Raw genomic sequence first — 15,378 nt, 5'->3', positions numbered from 1 at the left:
TTACATATTACTGTTTCTATCAAAACTGTTATCACCTTTGCCCTGAGCTCTGTTTACACCTATGAAGGTGTGATGGTGCATGTGTTTTTGTGCTTTTTTGAGAGTCACATTTAGCACAGCCTATTCATTTTAGTGGGCTGCCCTATGCAAGAAAACTGATTTTGGTAGGATCATCATATTAGCAATGTTTGTTGGGGTGCCATTAGGAATTCTTGACTCCACTACACCTGCAAAAACAATGCTTTATAACACTGCAGAAAAATGCACAGTTTCGTGTGCGTTCCTGCATTGCGCACATGAACCTAGCCTAAGGCTGGGTTTACACTATCTATGGTGCGGCTCACAGCAGGGGATCCAGGGTGTCCCCATTCACCGTTTCAGGTCTGAATTAGGTCCGAATTTTTGCCTGAATTCAGACCTGAAATGGAGCCAAAGACTGCAGTGCGCCCTGTGGCAGCCCCAGAGATGTGTGAACCATCTCCATTGAGAGCCGGTCACACTCTCCTGTCATGCGATTTGGATTTGAATTCACATAAGTGTGAACCCAGCTCTAGACACCAGTCTAACATCATTCTTTAGCTGAATGCATTAAATACCATGCTAGTTGGACTTCACAAAAAAATATGTAATACATCATTTGTGCAACAGAACGGCAAAAAGTAATGACTGTAATGCTGGGTGTGATAGTCTTATACAGTTTTTTTTAGGTCTGCTCTAAGAACGTGGGCAGCTCCAAAGCAAGTATATACTTCCTATTAGCTTACTCTTCTTATCTTCTATGTAACTCAGGTTCAGAGCAAGTCCCTTCCTAAACAATAGTGCCACAAAACTTCAAATCCACTCCCTGGTCATCTCTCGCCTCGACTACTGCAACTCCCTTCTCATTGGCTTACCTTTAAATAGGCTATCCCCCCTTCAGTCTGTCGTAAATGCTGCTGCCAGACTCATCCATCTAACAAACCACTCACTGTCTGCTACCCCTCTCTACCAATTCTTCCACTGGCTTCTGTTCACCCAACTAATTAAATGCAAGATACTAACAATAACTTACAAAGCCATCCACATCTCTGCCCCCAGCTACATCAATAACTTAGTCTCAAAATACCAAACCAAACCATTCTCTTCATTTCCTCCAAAGACCTCTTGCTCTCTAGCTTCCTTGTCACTTCCTCCCACGCTCACCTCCAGGACTTCGCCAGAGCTTCCCCCATCCTCTGGAACTCTCTACCCCAGTGTGTCTGACTATCTCTACTCTGTCCACTTTCAGACGATCCCTGAAAACTAATCTCTCCAGAGAAGCCTATCTGGCCCCCACATTTTTTTCTCCATCAGCCTTTCCCCCACAGTTATTACCTCTTGTATCTCTTGACCCTTCTCCTTAGATTGTAAGCTCTAACGAGCAGGGCTCTGATTCCAACTGTTTTCAATTTTATTGTAATTGTACCGTCTGCCGTTATGTTGTAAAGCGATGTGTAAACTATATTGGCGCTATATAAATCCTGTATAATCCTAAAAATAATATTTTGACAAGCAGTGTGACAAAGCAGGGATGGGTTTTGTATTGGAATTTAACGTTTTTTTGATTTTTATTGTGTGCTAAGTACCTTACTTAACAAATGTATTGTTATTTAGCTTCAGATTGACAGAGATGTAATCAATGGTCCACTGAAACCTATTGTTATTTATCTTCAGATTGACAGAGCTGTAATCAATGGTCCACTGTAAAGCTAATTAGAGGTGCTTGTCTATTATAGTAATTTAAGTTTATTGTAAACCCTTACAATTAACTTATTTTATTTGCTCCCTTTTAGACTGTTAGATATACCATTTAAAGTGTTTCGTTATATTTATCTGATGCACGCAAAAAAAAAATACCCGTTGATTCTACCGGAAATTCTGCATCATTATCAATTAGCATTGTTTCCATTTCTTTCTAAGGATTACAGAACACCTTCTCCTATGGTATGGGAAAAATTAGATGGGGAGGTGCTCTGTAGTCCTAAACCCCTTCCTGTTCTAGAGTAACAACATTGCTCAAAATTTTTGTTTCTGGGTGTATCTACACTTTAAGCTGACCGGCCAAACTGTACTGAGTGCGTGGCTGTTTGAGATTAATCTGGCCATGAACAGATCGAATGTTCCATAGAAAACTTCTTTATTACTTCCTGCTCCATCCTGAAATTTAGTATTTTAGAGGAAAAACCATTACAGGAAAGTACTTCACCAGCTGACCTCGTTACCACACACCCAACACCTGCCCTCCCCCTCCAGGAAATTACTCCCACCCACCTCATCAGTTACATGTTTTTCCAATATAGACATTGTCAGCGAGCTTCTCCCTTCATACACAGCCATAGATAGTTTTGTACTTTCTTATTGCATAAGATCCTGTGCAGGAGCTTAGTGATCACATAACTGTGTGCCTATGTGGAGCACAGCTGCATTATTGAAAACAGGAAAAATGTCTCCCTGGAAGCCTGTAAAGCTATACTCTATACAACCTGATTATGCAATCTCATTTTGATCTACCCTTAACTATGCAGTGCAAAGGCCTGCCTGATTGAATAGATAGGTGTGTCTTCCTATTATATCGTTTTGGCAAATCTAAAGGCAGCTCCACCAAACACAGAACCAAATACACATTTTTCCACGTGAAAAAATGCGTTTCAAACACAGCAAAATGCGCAGTATAAAAAGTGCAAACGGCAACATGTCAAAATGTACCATGAGCTACTTTGCCCCATGTAAACCAGCCCAATGAAATCAATGGGCTGCCCTGTGTGTTGCGGGAAACATGGGCCAAAAAATGAGTGCTCCCACTACGCTAGGTGCGAATAGGGTCTGCATGTGAAATTGGGGTGTTTACCAAGAACACTGAGACTCCTTTGAGACTCCTTTGGAATAGGATGATACACTTGAACAATCCATTCAATTCGTATCAAATCAGGCAGGCCCTTGCACTACATAGCTGATGGTAGATCCAAAAGAGATTACACAATCAGATTGTAATGTGTATGGTCACCTTAAGAGAAGAAGTAGGAAAGTGGGTGGAAATAAAACAAGAGGTGATGTAGTAAAGAGGGAGGTGTGGTGCAGGGTGGTAATACATGCCTATTCTGTGATGCACTAAGGCAGTGCAAGATGGGATATGATCTACAGGAAGTGATGGAAGCAGAAAGCATTTTTTAAAATTTCAAACAAAAACTTGAAAATTCAAAGAGTCTATGAATGAGGTAAGTGAGAGATAAACACATTGGGAGGCTTGGGCAGAGAGGACATTAGAAAAGGCTTCTATTTATTATGAAAAGTGAAATTCTGCCTGAAAAGGTGAAGTATTCCTATTATTAAATAGGTGGTGTATAGGCTTGTAATGCAAATTGTAATTTACAATGGAAAATAATTTTTTAGTGTGTTAGTTTTTGTCTTCTAAAAATGGCAACGATTGCTTTTATATTTGAACTAACTATAATTCCTTACCTGCAGTACAATGGAACAATGGACGGGCCTTACACAGTATATAATGGCAAGGGAGATATCAAGAGAGTATCCCTAATTACCAAATATAAAGGAGAAAGGTAAATATTGTAATATTCTTCGCAAGATCTGTAACATTTTGTGAAGTCTAATGAACAACTACATTGTAGACTGTTACAAGACTCAAAAAGAAAGGCATCTAAAGTTATTATAAACTTTTTTTTTTTTTGTAATAATAAACATGTTATACTCACCTCCTCTGTGCAATGGTTTTGCACAGAGGACCCCCGATCCTCTTATTCTGGTTTCCCTTGCTAATGCTCTTGTCTCCTCCTCTTTGGCGAGTGTCCACCACAGTAAGCCGCTTCTTACAGGGGCACTTGTGTGGGCTCAATCCCAAGCCTCGTTTCCTGCATCTATAGACACATACAGTGGGGTTCGACACAGACATTGGGGTTCAGCCCCCCGGTACCTCATCATAAAGATTTAATTGATAGCAGCAGGAGCCGCTGCTCTTGGGCACAGTGCTGGATCGAGATCTGGCTCAGGTAAGTGCAGGGGAGGGGTGGGATCTGGCTCCCGCTGCTATCAATCTATCCAATGAAGACGCAAGACAGCAGCTCAAACTGCTGGGCTCGTGCTCGTTGCTGGAACGTTTGGGTTCAGGTAAGAATAATCGGGGGTTTGGGGGGCAGCTGCAACCATAGAATGCATTAGGGTGAAAAACCTTGAGACTTTACAACTCCTTTAAAGCCGTAAGGTTTTTTTTTTTAATCTTAATGCATTCTCTGCAGTAAGGTAAAAAAGGGAAATGGCTCGATTTCCTCATTCACACACTCAATGTGGATGGTCAAATCATTCCGCTGAGTTATTGTATTCTGACAGTCGGGGGGGCTTTCCCGCAGTCAAAACACAATGATCAGTGTTGCTGACTAAAGTGGTGACACTGATCATTTGGGAAAAACCTGACAAAAGACCTAACAGGTTGGTTGTATAGAAGTCAATCGGATATCTGTACAACCAGCCTGCTCATACATGGATCGAAATTTGGCAAGTTAAGCATGGACCGGAAGAATTTTAATAGATGTATAGGCAGGCTGGATGTATGGTTGCCCTTAGTCTGTTCATCTTGTAGACAGACAGCAGCCTCTTTCCTGGAGAAATTTTGTTTTTATATACAAACCATACATATATACAGTGTAAATACATAATAATTTTAACCATGCCAATGTAATGCACATAATGTTAACTAACAAGGTTTGCTTACATAGACTTTATTTACATTTTCCCCATATTTGTTCAAGTTGCAAATCACACTAAAATGAATGTTTCTCTTTCAGTACTCTCTCATACTGGGGGGATGACTACTGTGACATGATAAATGGTACAGGTGTGTATATGTTGAATGCTGGCTGTAATGTGAATAACAAAATAGAATCTAATGTAAAATATGGGTCCGATATGTTTTAAAGTTTTTTTGGAGCAGAAGGGAAAAGGTGTAGATATACAGTAAATAAAGGGAAACAGGCATATAGTATAGTAAAACTTTTAGAGAAGGGTGGAAGAGAGTACTAGCAGCACTATTACAGCAGAAGGAAACTGTGGTACTAACCAAGCCATGTACATGTTAGCAATTTGCCAACATTAAACACTTTTGAACATTGTAGCTCCAGCCAAAAGAAAATGAATATCCTCTGATAAAATAACAAAATCAACCTTAGCTGCAATGTTTAGCTTAAACTGAACATTGCAAAGATTTACCCAGTACAACTTTTTTCTGCCATTAAGTGGCCTCAGTTTGATGGCATTATTGAACCCCCTAGTCTAAACCCAGGCCATCCTGCACCTACCCCAGCTTGCTAACAAGCAGTGAAAGGAAAAACAGCGCAGTGATAAGATCACATCTCTGTTACACTGCTCTCTCTACATTTCATACATGTTTCTTATAATTTTGAGAGTATAGGTAATCTGACAAATGATTAACCACTTTACGACCGCTCACTGTGCCTCTACTGCGGCACAGTGGCTCGTTATCGTCCAGCGACGTAGACCTACGTCGCTGGACTCCTCCCCCTGTCGGCGGCGCTCGCGCGCCGCCGGAGGCGCGCTCCCGCTGTTTTCAGTCACAGCGGGAGTCGAGCCAGGGGAGGAGCGGCGGCGATCGCCGCTGCTCTTCCCCGATCGTCGGGGAATCTAGTTTGGAGATCCGCCCGCTTGTGTAAACAGTGACAGGGAGTGACAGATCGGAGTGTTCAGCATAGCTGGACATCCGATCTGTCCCTGACTCACTCAGTCACCTCCCCCCCCACATGTCAGTAAGCACCAGGCATACATTAACCCCTCCCTCTCCAATAAAATTAACCCCTTCCCTGCCAGTGTCATTTTTACAGTAACAGTGCATATATATAGCACTGATTACTGCAGTAATGTCACTGGTAACCCCAAAAGTGTCAAAAATGTCAGTCAAGGGTCCGATCTGTCCGCCGCAATGTTGCAGTCCCGCAAAAAAATCGCAGATCGCCGCCATTACTCGTTAAAAAAAAAACAGGTTAATGTGTTTCTCGGCTGACCTGTTTGCACTAGGTATATGTGACAGACTGAATTCATTTATGTCCATTGAGCAATTTATCGCTCGAAATTCGATCATTACATGATGGCACGATCGTCTGCTCTCAGGGCCGATTTTTCATTTTTCTAAATTGAGTTTGCCCGATATTTCGGCTAGTGTATGGCCAGTATAACTGTGCCTTCTGGAGGAGCTAGATGCAATTCATCTCACTTGGCTTCAGATCACTTGCCCACATTCCAGGTGTAGCCTTTCTGAGTTGCACAGCAAGGGAAGCTAAAAAACATATCTTCCCTGGATGTGTTCAGGAACCCAGGGAGTTGTGGGAAATGGAAATAAAGGGGCCTGCACCTGTATCTGAACATAGTGAGTATATAAGCACTCAATTACAGCACATGAACAGATTGGATTCTTGAAGTGCTACTTGCTTTCAAACTCCAGCCCTGCTATACAGGGACTGCGAGAGTATAACAGCTCAAATTAAGATACCTACTTATACAGATACAGCAGATAAATACTTACACTGCCTGCATTGAAAGGATACAAATAATGATGCGTTAACAATTGCAGAGCTGTACTGTATGTATTTGTGCCTATAATTTAGCCTTAATTCATGCAGAGATCTTCTGATAGGCTGGGAAATCTTTGCGATCATTTAAAGATTGTTCACTTTTCTCCATAAGATAAATGAAAAGTCTTTTACACAACAAGTATTGTACCATACAAATCAGCTTACTGATTGTTCAGTAAAAAAGTATTCTGGCTGGTTTGGTTGGCATATAGTTTGAGTAAAGGTGTGCAGAACTCTTACCTCTCATTGTTGTTAATTAGAGAACTGCCTGTTTATGGCCACAGCCCTGAAGCTTTGAAACAGAACAAAATGAATCCCACCTAGTTACGTAACTGTAGGCTATTAAATAGTTTTGACCGCAAATTGAACATGATAATTTTTTGTATAACAGATGCAGCTTCATTTCCTCCATTCGTCGACAAAAAAGAAATGTTATATTTCTTTTCCTCTGAAATCTGCAGGTAAGTTTAAAAATAAAAAAAATGTATATATATAAACAGTATATATATATATATATATATATATATATATATATATAAGGATTAGCTGTTCTGAAATATATCTCCTTCATTTTAGCCATCATTTAGGTAAAGAACAAAATGCTAATTTAAAAATTTGTATTAATGTGCATAAAGAAGCCAAGGAAAGATGGAAAAATCTCCAAAAGGCATCAAATTACAGATTCAACATTATTATAATATGTCAACAAAAGTTCGATTTTATTTCCATCATTTACACTTTCAAAATAACAGAAAACAAAAAAAATGGTGTCTGCAAAAGTTTGGGCACCCTGCAGAGTTAATATCTTGTACTGCCCCCTTTGGCAAGTATCACAGCTTGTAAACGCTTTTTGTAGCCAGCCAAGAGTCTTTCAATTCTTGTTTGAGGTATCTTTGCCCATTCTTCCTTACAAAAGTCTTCCAGTTCTTTAAGATTTCTGGTCTGTCTGTCACGTACTGCTCTTTTAAGGTCTATCCATAGATTTTCAATTATGTTGAGGTCAGGAGATTGTGAAGGCCATGGCAAAACTTTCAGTTTATGCCTCTTGATGTAATCCCCCGTGGATTTTGAGGTGTGTTTAGGATCATTATCCATTTGTAGAAGCCATCCTCTCTTTAACTTCAGCTTTTTCACAGATGGCATCAAGTTACCATCCAAAATTTGCTTAAATTTTATTGAATCAATTTTTCCTTCTACTCATGAGATGTTCCCTGTGCCACTGGCTGCAATACAACCCCAAAGCATGATTGATCCACCCCTATGCTTAACAGTTGGACAGAGGTTCTTTTCATTAAATTCTGTGCCCCTTCTTCTCCAAACGTACCTTTGCTCATTCCGGCCAAAAAGTGCAAAAGTGCATCAGGCTTGTCTATATGTTAATTTGCAAAGGTCAAACGCTGATTTTTGTGGTGAGGACATAGAAGAGGTTTTCTTCTTCTGTCTGATATTTTTGTTGGTCTTCCAGATCTTGCTTTAACTTCCACTGTTCCTGATGACTGCCATTTCTTAATTACATTCCAAACAGAGGATATTGACATCTGAAAACGCTTTGCTATCTTCTTATAGCCTTCTCCAGCTTTGTAAGCGTCAACTATTTTCAGTTTTCTAGACCAGTGGTTCTCAAATCCGGTCCTCGGGACCCACCAACAGGCCAGGTTTGCAAGATAACTAAATTACATCACAGGTGATCTCATTTGCTTCTCAGTGATTGCAGTATTCTAGTCTGCATCCCCCAAGGTAATACTTAAAATCTGGCCTGTTAGTGGGTCCCGAGGACCGGATTTGAGAACCACTGTTCTAGACAACTGCTTAGAAAATCCCATGGTGCTGATTGTTGGGGCAAGGTCAGATGAGTCTGGGCATTTAAAACCTTTGAGATTGACATCACCTGGTCTTCCCAGATGATGATAGAGAACAATCCATGACACTGGCAGGTCTCAGCCTTGCAAAGGGGGCAGTGCATGCTATAAATTCTGCAGGGTGCCCAAACTTTTGCAGACGCCATTTTTTTGTTTTCTGTAATTTTGAAAGTGTCAATGATGGAAATAAAATCTAACTTTTGTTGACATATTATAAGAATTTCTAATCTGTAATTTGATGCCTTTTGGAGATTTTTCCATTTTTCCTTCCTTGGCTTCTTTATGCACATTAATACAAATTTTTACCTGGGGTGCCCATACTTCCGATCTCCACTGTAAACTTTCTCAAATCTATAGTAAATCAACCCCTTTAAAGTATATTACCAAGGATAATACCAATAAAGTTGTTCTAGTTGCCAAATAAAAGTTGAATAGAGAGAATCTGGAGAAGACGGTGTAATGTGTTTGTTTTGCTTCGTACCCTTTTTTTATTTATTTCACCTTTGTCCAGATGTCTGTCTTATTTTGAACTTCCTATTTTAAACTGTTATAAACTGGAGAAAAGTGTAGAGGCAAAATGTAGTTGGGTCCAGCACAATAAAACCAATTAATAAAACAAGTGACTAAATGGGTCACGTGACCGCGCCTAGGTAAATAAGTGCAAATTATATTAAGTTAATTAAAAAATATATATTATACTTAAATTCTAATTATTTTCGAGCTGCTAGTCTTAAAACAACATGTGTTAGTGAATATTTAAACAAAGGAAGACAGCGCTCATGTAACTGACTTGCCTGAGTCGGTAGGAAAGATGTGTAGGAGCATATTTGGGGCCTGTGCTGACAGGCTTTTATTAGTGTCAAAACTACTTCTCTCCCCATGCAAATCAATAAAGCCACAAAAGCAGCTTGGAGCAGGTAGATACAGCTTAGAAGAAGGTCAACTACGGGTCAAATGCACCTATCAATGAACCCTGAATGTTCTCAGAAGCATTTCAAACTGATGTCAACTGCTACAGAAATGCACCAAAAACCAAGCTGTATTTGCCTGTAGGCTTTTTCTCAAAGCTTGTCGACATAGACCTTTAAATGAATTATTTCACTAGGTAATTGGTTTTATTGTATTTAAACAAAGGAAGACAGCGCTCAAAATTTGTGCTCAAAAACAGTGACTAATAGTCAAAAATCTATGCATATATAAATAACAGTGCAAATATTGATGAATACCACATTCAAATAAAGTGACAGTGCACAGTGCAATACCGCAATTCAAATAAAGTGACAGTGCATGAACACTCTGTATATAATTAATAAAAATGCAAATGCAATATATGCAGCAAAAACAGTTCGGTGACTTTAAAGTGCTCAGTGTTCAAAAAGGAGTGCTTCCTATTGCCGAGACGGAAAGGAGGAAAGGTAAATCCATCACCAGATGCTCTACACACTTACCGGATGGCCCCTTGGGGTCTAGCATTGGTAAGTGGTATGCTGTATGCAGGATCCCAGTATGGATGGAATGCCGTCCCCAGCTCGTGTATTAATCTGTCCGCTTAAAAGGACTGGTAGACTCTTCCTCCAATGCCTCTCCTCAGACCACACTGTTGTTGTAGGGTTCACACTATGAGCAGAACACATATGACGGTTGCCGGCGCACAGACTGTAGGGGGGCCCTCCAATTCTAGAGATCATGCTGTTGCAGGGTTCACTTCACATGATGAGCAGAACATATATGACGGTTGCAGGCAGACAGACTGTAGGTGGGCCTCCAATTATAAAGATCCTGGAAGAGAACATGGAGTTGAATGGGGCCAAAAGGAGCTCATTTTGGTCCCATTCAACTCCATGTTCTCTTCCAGGATCTTTATAATTGGAGGCCCACCTACAGTCTGTCCGCCTGCAACTGTCATATATGTTCTGCTCATCATGTGAAGTGAACCCTGCAACAACAGGATCTATAGAATTGGAGGGCCCCCCTACAGTCTGTTCGCCGGCAACCGTCATATGTGTTCTGCTCATAGTGTGAACCCTACAACAACAGTGTGGTCTGAGGAGAGGCATTGGAGGAAGAGTCTACCAGTCCTTTTAAGCAGACAGATTAATTCACGAGCTGGGGCCGGCATTCCATCCATACTGGGATCCTGCATACAGCATACCACTTACCAATGCTAGACCCCAAGGGGCCATCCGATAAGTCTGTAGAGCATCTGGTGGTGGATTTCCCTTTCCTCCTTTCCATCTTGGCATAAGGAAGCACTCCTTTTTGAACACTGAGCACTTTAAAGTCACCAAACTGTTTTTGCTGCATATATTGCATTTGCATTTTTGCACATAAGGACTATCATTTTTGTCATATATGCAATTTTATTAATTATATACAGAGTGTTCATGCACTGTCACTTTATTTGAATTGCGGTATTGCACTGTGCACTGTCACTTTATTTGAATGTGGTATTCATCAATATTTACACTGTTATTTATATATGCATAGATTTTTGACTATTAGTCACTGTTTTTGAGCACAAATTTTGAGCGCTGTCTTCCTTTGTTTAAATACAATAAAACCAATTACCTAGTGAAATAATTCATTTAAAGGTCTATGTCGACAAGCTTTGAGAAAAAGCCTACAGGCAAATACAGCTTGGTTTTTGGTGCATTTCTGTAGCAGTTGACATCAGTTTGAAATGCTTCTGAGAACATTCAGGGTTCATTCATAGGTGCATTTGACCCGTAGTTGACCTCCTTCTAAGCTGTATCTACCTGCTCCAAGCTGCTTTTGTGGCTTTATTGATTTGCATGGGGAGAGAAGTAGTTTTGACACTAATAAAAGCCTGTCAGCACAGGCCCCAAATATGCTCCTACACATCTTTCCTACCGACTCAGGCAAGTCAGTTACATGAGTGAAAACAAAGGCCATGCTCCACTCCAAATAAATTATCCCCACAGCTGTTCAATCATGGGTGCTCCCAGTCCACCTCTATTGCACACCAATGTTACACAATAAAATAAAGAGCCATAATCTTCTTCGATGATTATTTAGTATAATAAAAAATATCCTGATATACAGGTAGTAGAGTTGGGCTCAGGCGTGTTCAAGTTCCCACGTGCCCAATCTCGGCAGGAAGCAGACACTGCCCTCCGCTAATTACAGGCAGTGAGACATTTCCCAATCTGTGCAACCGGGAAATGTCTCACTGCCTATGATTAGCTGAGTGCAGGGTCGGCTTCCTGGTGGGATCAGGCACGTGGGAACTCGAAAACGCCCAAGCCCGTCTGCCTGGGCGTTGTTTTCTACAAACCCGATTTCAAAAAAGTTGGGACACCATACAAATTGTGAATAAAAACAGAATGCAATGATGTGGAAGTTTCAAATTTCAATATTTTATTCAGAATACAACATAGATGACATATCAAATGTTTAAACTGAGAAAATGTATCATTTTAAGGGAAAAATATGTTGATTTTAAATTTCATGGCATCAACACATCTCAAAAAAGTTGTGACAAGGCCATGTTTACCACTGTGTGACATCCCGTCTTCTTTTTATAACAGTCTGCAAACGTCTTGGGACTGAGGAGACAAGTTGCTCAAGTTAATGAATAGGAATGTTGTCCCATTCTTGTCTAATACAGGCTTCTAGTTGCTCAACTGTCTTAGGTCTTCTTTGTTGCATCTTCCTTTTTATGATGTGCCAAATGTTTTCTATGGGTGAAAGATCTGGACTGAAGGCTGGCCATTTCAGTACACGGATCCTTCTTCTACGCAGCCATGATGTTGTAATTGATGCGGTATGTGGTCTGGCATTGTCATGTTGGAAAATGCAAGGTCTTCTCTTAAAGAGACGACGTCTGGATGGGAACATATGTTGTTCTAGAACTTGGATATATCTTTTAGCATTGATGGTGCCTTTCCAGATGTGTAAGCTGCCCATGCCACATGCACTAATGCAACCCCATACAATCAGAGATGCAGGCTTCTGAACTGAGCGCTGATAACAACTTGGGTTGTCCTTGTCCTCTTTAGTCCGGATGACATGGCGTCCCAGTTTTCCAAAAAGAATTTCAAATTTTGATTCGTCTGACCACAGAACAGTTTTCCACTTTGCCACAGACTATTTTAAATGAGCCTTGGCCCAGAGAAAACTCCTGTGCTTCTGGATCATGTTTAGATATGGCTTCTTTTTTGGCCTATGTAGTTTTAGCCGGCAACGGCAAATGACGCGGTGGATTGTGTTCACCGACAATGTTTTCTGGAATAAAATAAACAGGGGTGACCAGCGCTATGGAATTTTTAAATATGTATATTATGCTTATCACAGAGGTGTCAGCTGCCAACAACCTACCCCGAAGGGTTAAGAAGTGAAATATGTGCAAAGGATTGGTACGGCGCTACCTCATAGGTGATAAAGTGCTCAAAGTGCAATAAAGATAAATATAAATAAATATTTTCTAAAAGGTGTACTGGTAGTGAAATTAATATTGTGACCAGATATCAGCTACCAAAAGAGTGTGCATAAACAAATAAAAGTGCTAGTGTGAAATAAATTCAATTGAGAAGTACCCCGATATAAGTAGTGAATTTTATTGTTAAACAGACATAAACGGTGGATTTTGTTTCTTTGAAAAAAATAATAATAAGTCTGTGCTGTAATATCCTCAGGTGTAGCAACACCAGTGAAAAAAGAAAATAGGTAATTCTTTGGTGCAAGAAATATAAACTCCCACCAAATTAATGAGCAAGTGAATCATTCAGTGAAGAAAATAAAATGAAATGTTCTTAGGTTGCAACCATCCGTGCGCCCACTAGATGTCGCACCTCTCATACAACCTGTAACAGATGAATCCCATGGGACAAATATACCATGGGTCTCTCCGGTGGTTTTTTCTCCCTTAAAGTCTCGAAGACAAAAGGGGGAGAAGGAGGACCTCTTGGTGTAGTACAAACGGCATTTGCAGGAAAGGATAGTAGTAACTTACAGTTGAAGCTGTCTACGATCAGCGCGAAAGGAGACCGGGAAGCTTCCGCGTTCCACGACCCTGTCTCCGACAACCGGAAGTGACGCAATGACGTAGAGACTCCACCCTACGCATTTCGTCAGAGGACGTTTTGGCCACTCCAGCAGACGTCCTCTGATGAAACGCGTAGGGTGGAGTCTCTACGTCATTGCGTCACTTCCGGTTGTCAGAGACAGGGCCGTGGAACGCGAAAGCTTCCCGGTCTCCTTTCGCGCTGATCGTAGACAGCTTTAACTATAAGTTACTACTATCCTTTCCTGCAAATGCCGTTTGTACTACACCAAGAGGTCCTCCTTCTCCCCCTTTTATCTTCGAGACTTTAAGGGAGAAAAAACCACCGGAGAGACCCACGGTATATTTGTCCCACGGGATTCATCTGTTACAGGTTGTATGAGAGGTGCGACATCTAGTGGGCGCACGGATGGTTGCAACCTAAGAACATTTCATTTTATTTTCTTCACTGAATGATTCACTTGCTCATTAATTTGGTGGGAGTTTATATTTCTTGCACCAAAGAATTACCTATTTTCTTTTTTCACTGGTGTTGCTACACCTGAGGATATTACAGCACAGACTTATTATTATTTTTTTCAAAGAAACAAAATCCACCGTTTATGTCTGTTTAACAATAAAATTCACTACTTATATCGGGGTACTTCTCAATTGAATTTATTTCACACTAGCACTTTTATTTGTTTATGCACACTCTTTTGGTAGCTGATATCTGGTCACAATATTAATTTCACTACCAGTACACCTTTTAGAAAATATTTATTTATATTTATCTTTATTGCACTTTGAGCACTTTATCACCTATGAGGTAGCGCCGTACCAATCCTTTGCACATATTTCAATGTTTTCTGGAAGTATTCCTGAGCCATTCCATGTTGTGATTTTCATTACAGTAGCATTCCTGTATGTGATGCAGTGCCGTCTAAGGGCTCGAAGATCATGGGCATCCAGTATGGTTTTCCGGCCTTGACCCTTACGCACAGAGATTGTTCCAGATTCTCTGAATCTTTGGATGATATTATGCACTGTAGATGATGATAACTTCAAACTCTTTGCAATTTTTCTCTGAGAAACTCCTTTCTGATATTGCTCCACTATTTTTTGCCGCAGCATTGGGGGAATTGGTGATCCTCTGCCCATCTTGACTTCTGAGAGACACTGCCACTCTTATGCCTCGTACACACGTTCAGATAATCGGACGACTTATCGTTCGTATTTTGTTGCATGATACTAACATCGAATTCAACAATGCGTACAAACCGTATGATTTTTGTCGTACGATTCGGGAAAAGCTTCCTGGTTTCTTAGCTACTTATCAGATGGCAGCCAGGCTTTTTCCGTGCTATTTTAGTGTTTCTGATCATGCGCGGTCTTTGTCGATCGATTTTTAGCGGACGCATAGTGTACTGATGAAACGATTGTCGTTCGCTAGGCTATCGTACGACAGAAGTTTTCCTGTTTGTCCCTTCGGATTTTGTTGGACCAACTGTTGTGATCGGCTGTCGAAAGCTGTGTACTAACGATCAGATTATCGTGCGATCAGGTCGAAAGCGAGTTTTATCGTACGATTATCGGAACGTGTGTACGGGGCATTAGAGGCTCTTTTTATACCCAATCATGTTGCCAATTGACCTAATAAGTTGCAAATTGGTCCTCCAGCTGTTCCTTATATGTACATTTAACTTTTCCGGCCTCTTATTGCTACCTGTCCCAACTTTTTCGGAATGTGTAGCTCTCATGAAATCCAAAATGAGCCAATATTTGGAATGACATTTCAAAATGTCTCACTTTCAACATTTAATGTGTTATCTATATTATATTGTGAATAAAATACAAGTTTATGAGATTTGTAAATTAGTCCATTCCTTTTTTACGCAAAATTTGT

At 40.5% G+C, this 15,378-nt stretch overlaps 1 protein-coding gene across 1 annotated transcript in view; it reads left to right on the top strand.

Annotated features, from left to right (window-relative positions):
- CD36 (CD36 molecule (CD36 blood group)) overlaps positions 1 to 15,378 on the top strand; it is a gene marked incomplete at its 5' end in the record, with an annotated part of 60,880 nt that overhangs the window by 18,148 nt on the left and 27,354 nt on the right. The window contains 3 exons of the mRNA XM_082256603.1: positions 3,484 to 3,575; positions 4,815 to 4,864; positions 7,003 to 7,072. Coding sequence (XP_082112729.1) covers positions 3,484 to 3,575; positions 4,815 to 4,864; positions 7,003 to 7,072 — 212 coding nt within the window. The remainder of the gene's footprint in view (positions 1 to 3,483; positions 3,576 to 4,814; positions 4,865 to 7,002; positions 7,073 to 15,378) is intronic.

The sequence above is a fragment of the Pelophylax lessonae genome, assembly GCF_965119305.1.
Source record: "Pelophylax lessonae genome assembly, chromosome: 4".
NCBI classification, from domain to species: Eukaryota; Metazoa; Chordata; class Amphibia; order Anura; family Ranidae; genus Pelophylax; species Pelophylax lessonae.
This window is presented reverse-complemented; position numbering and strand designations above follow the sequence as displayed.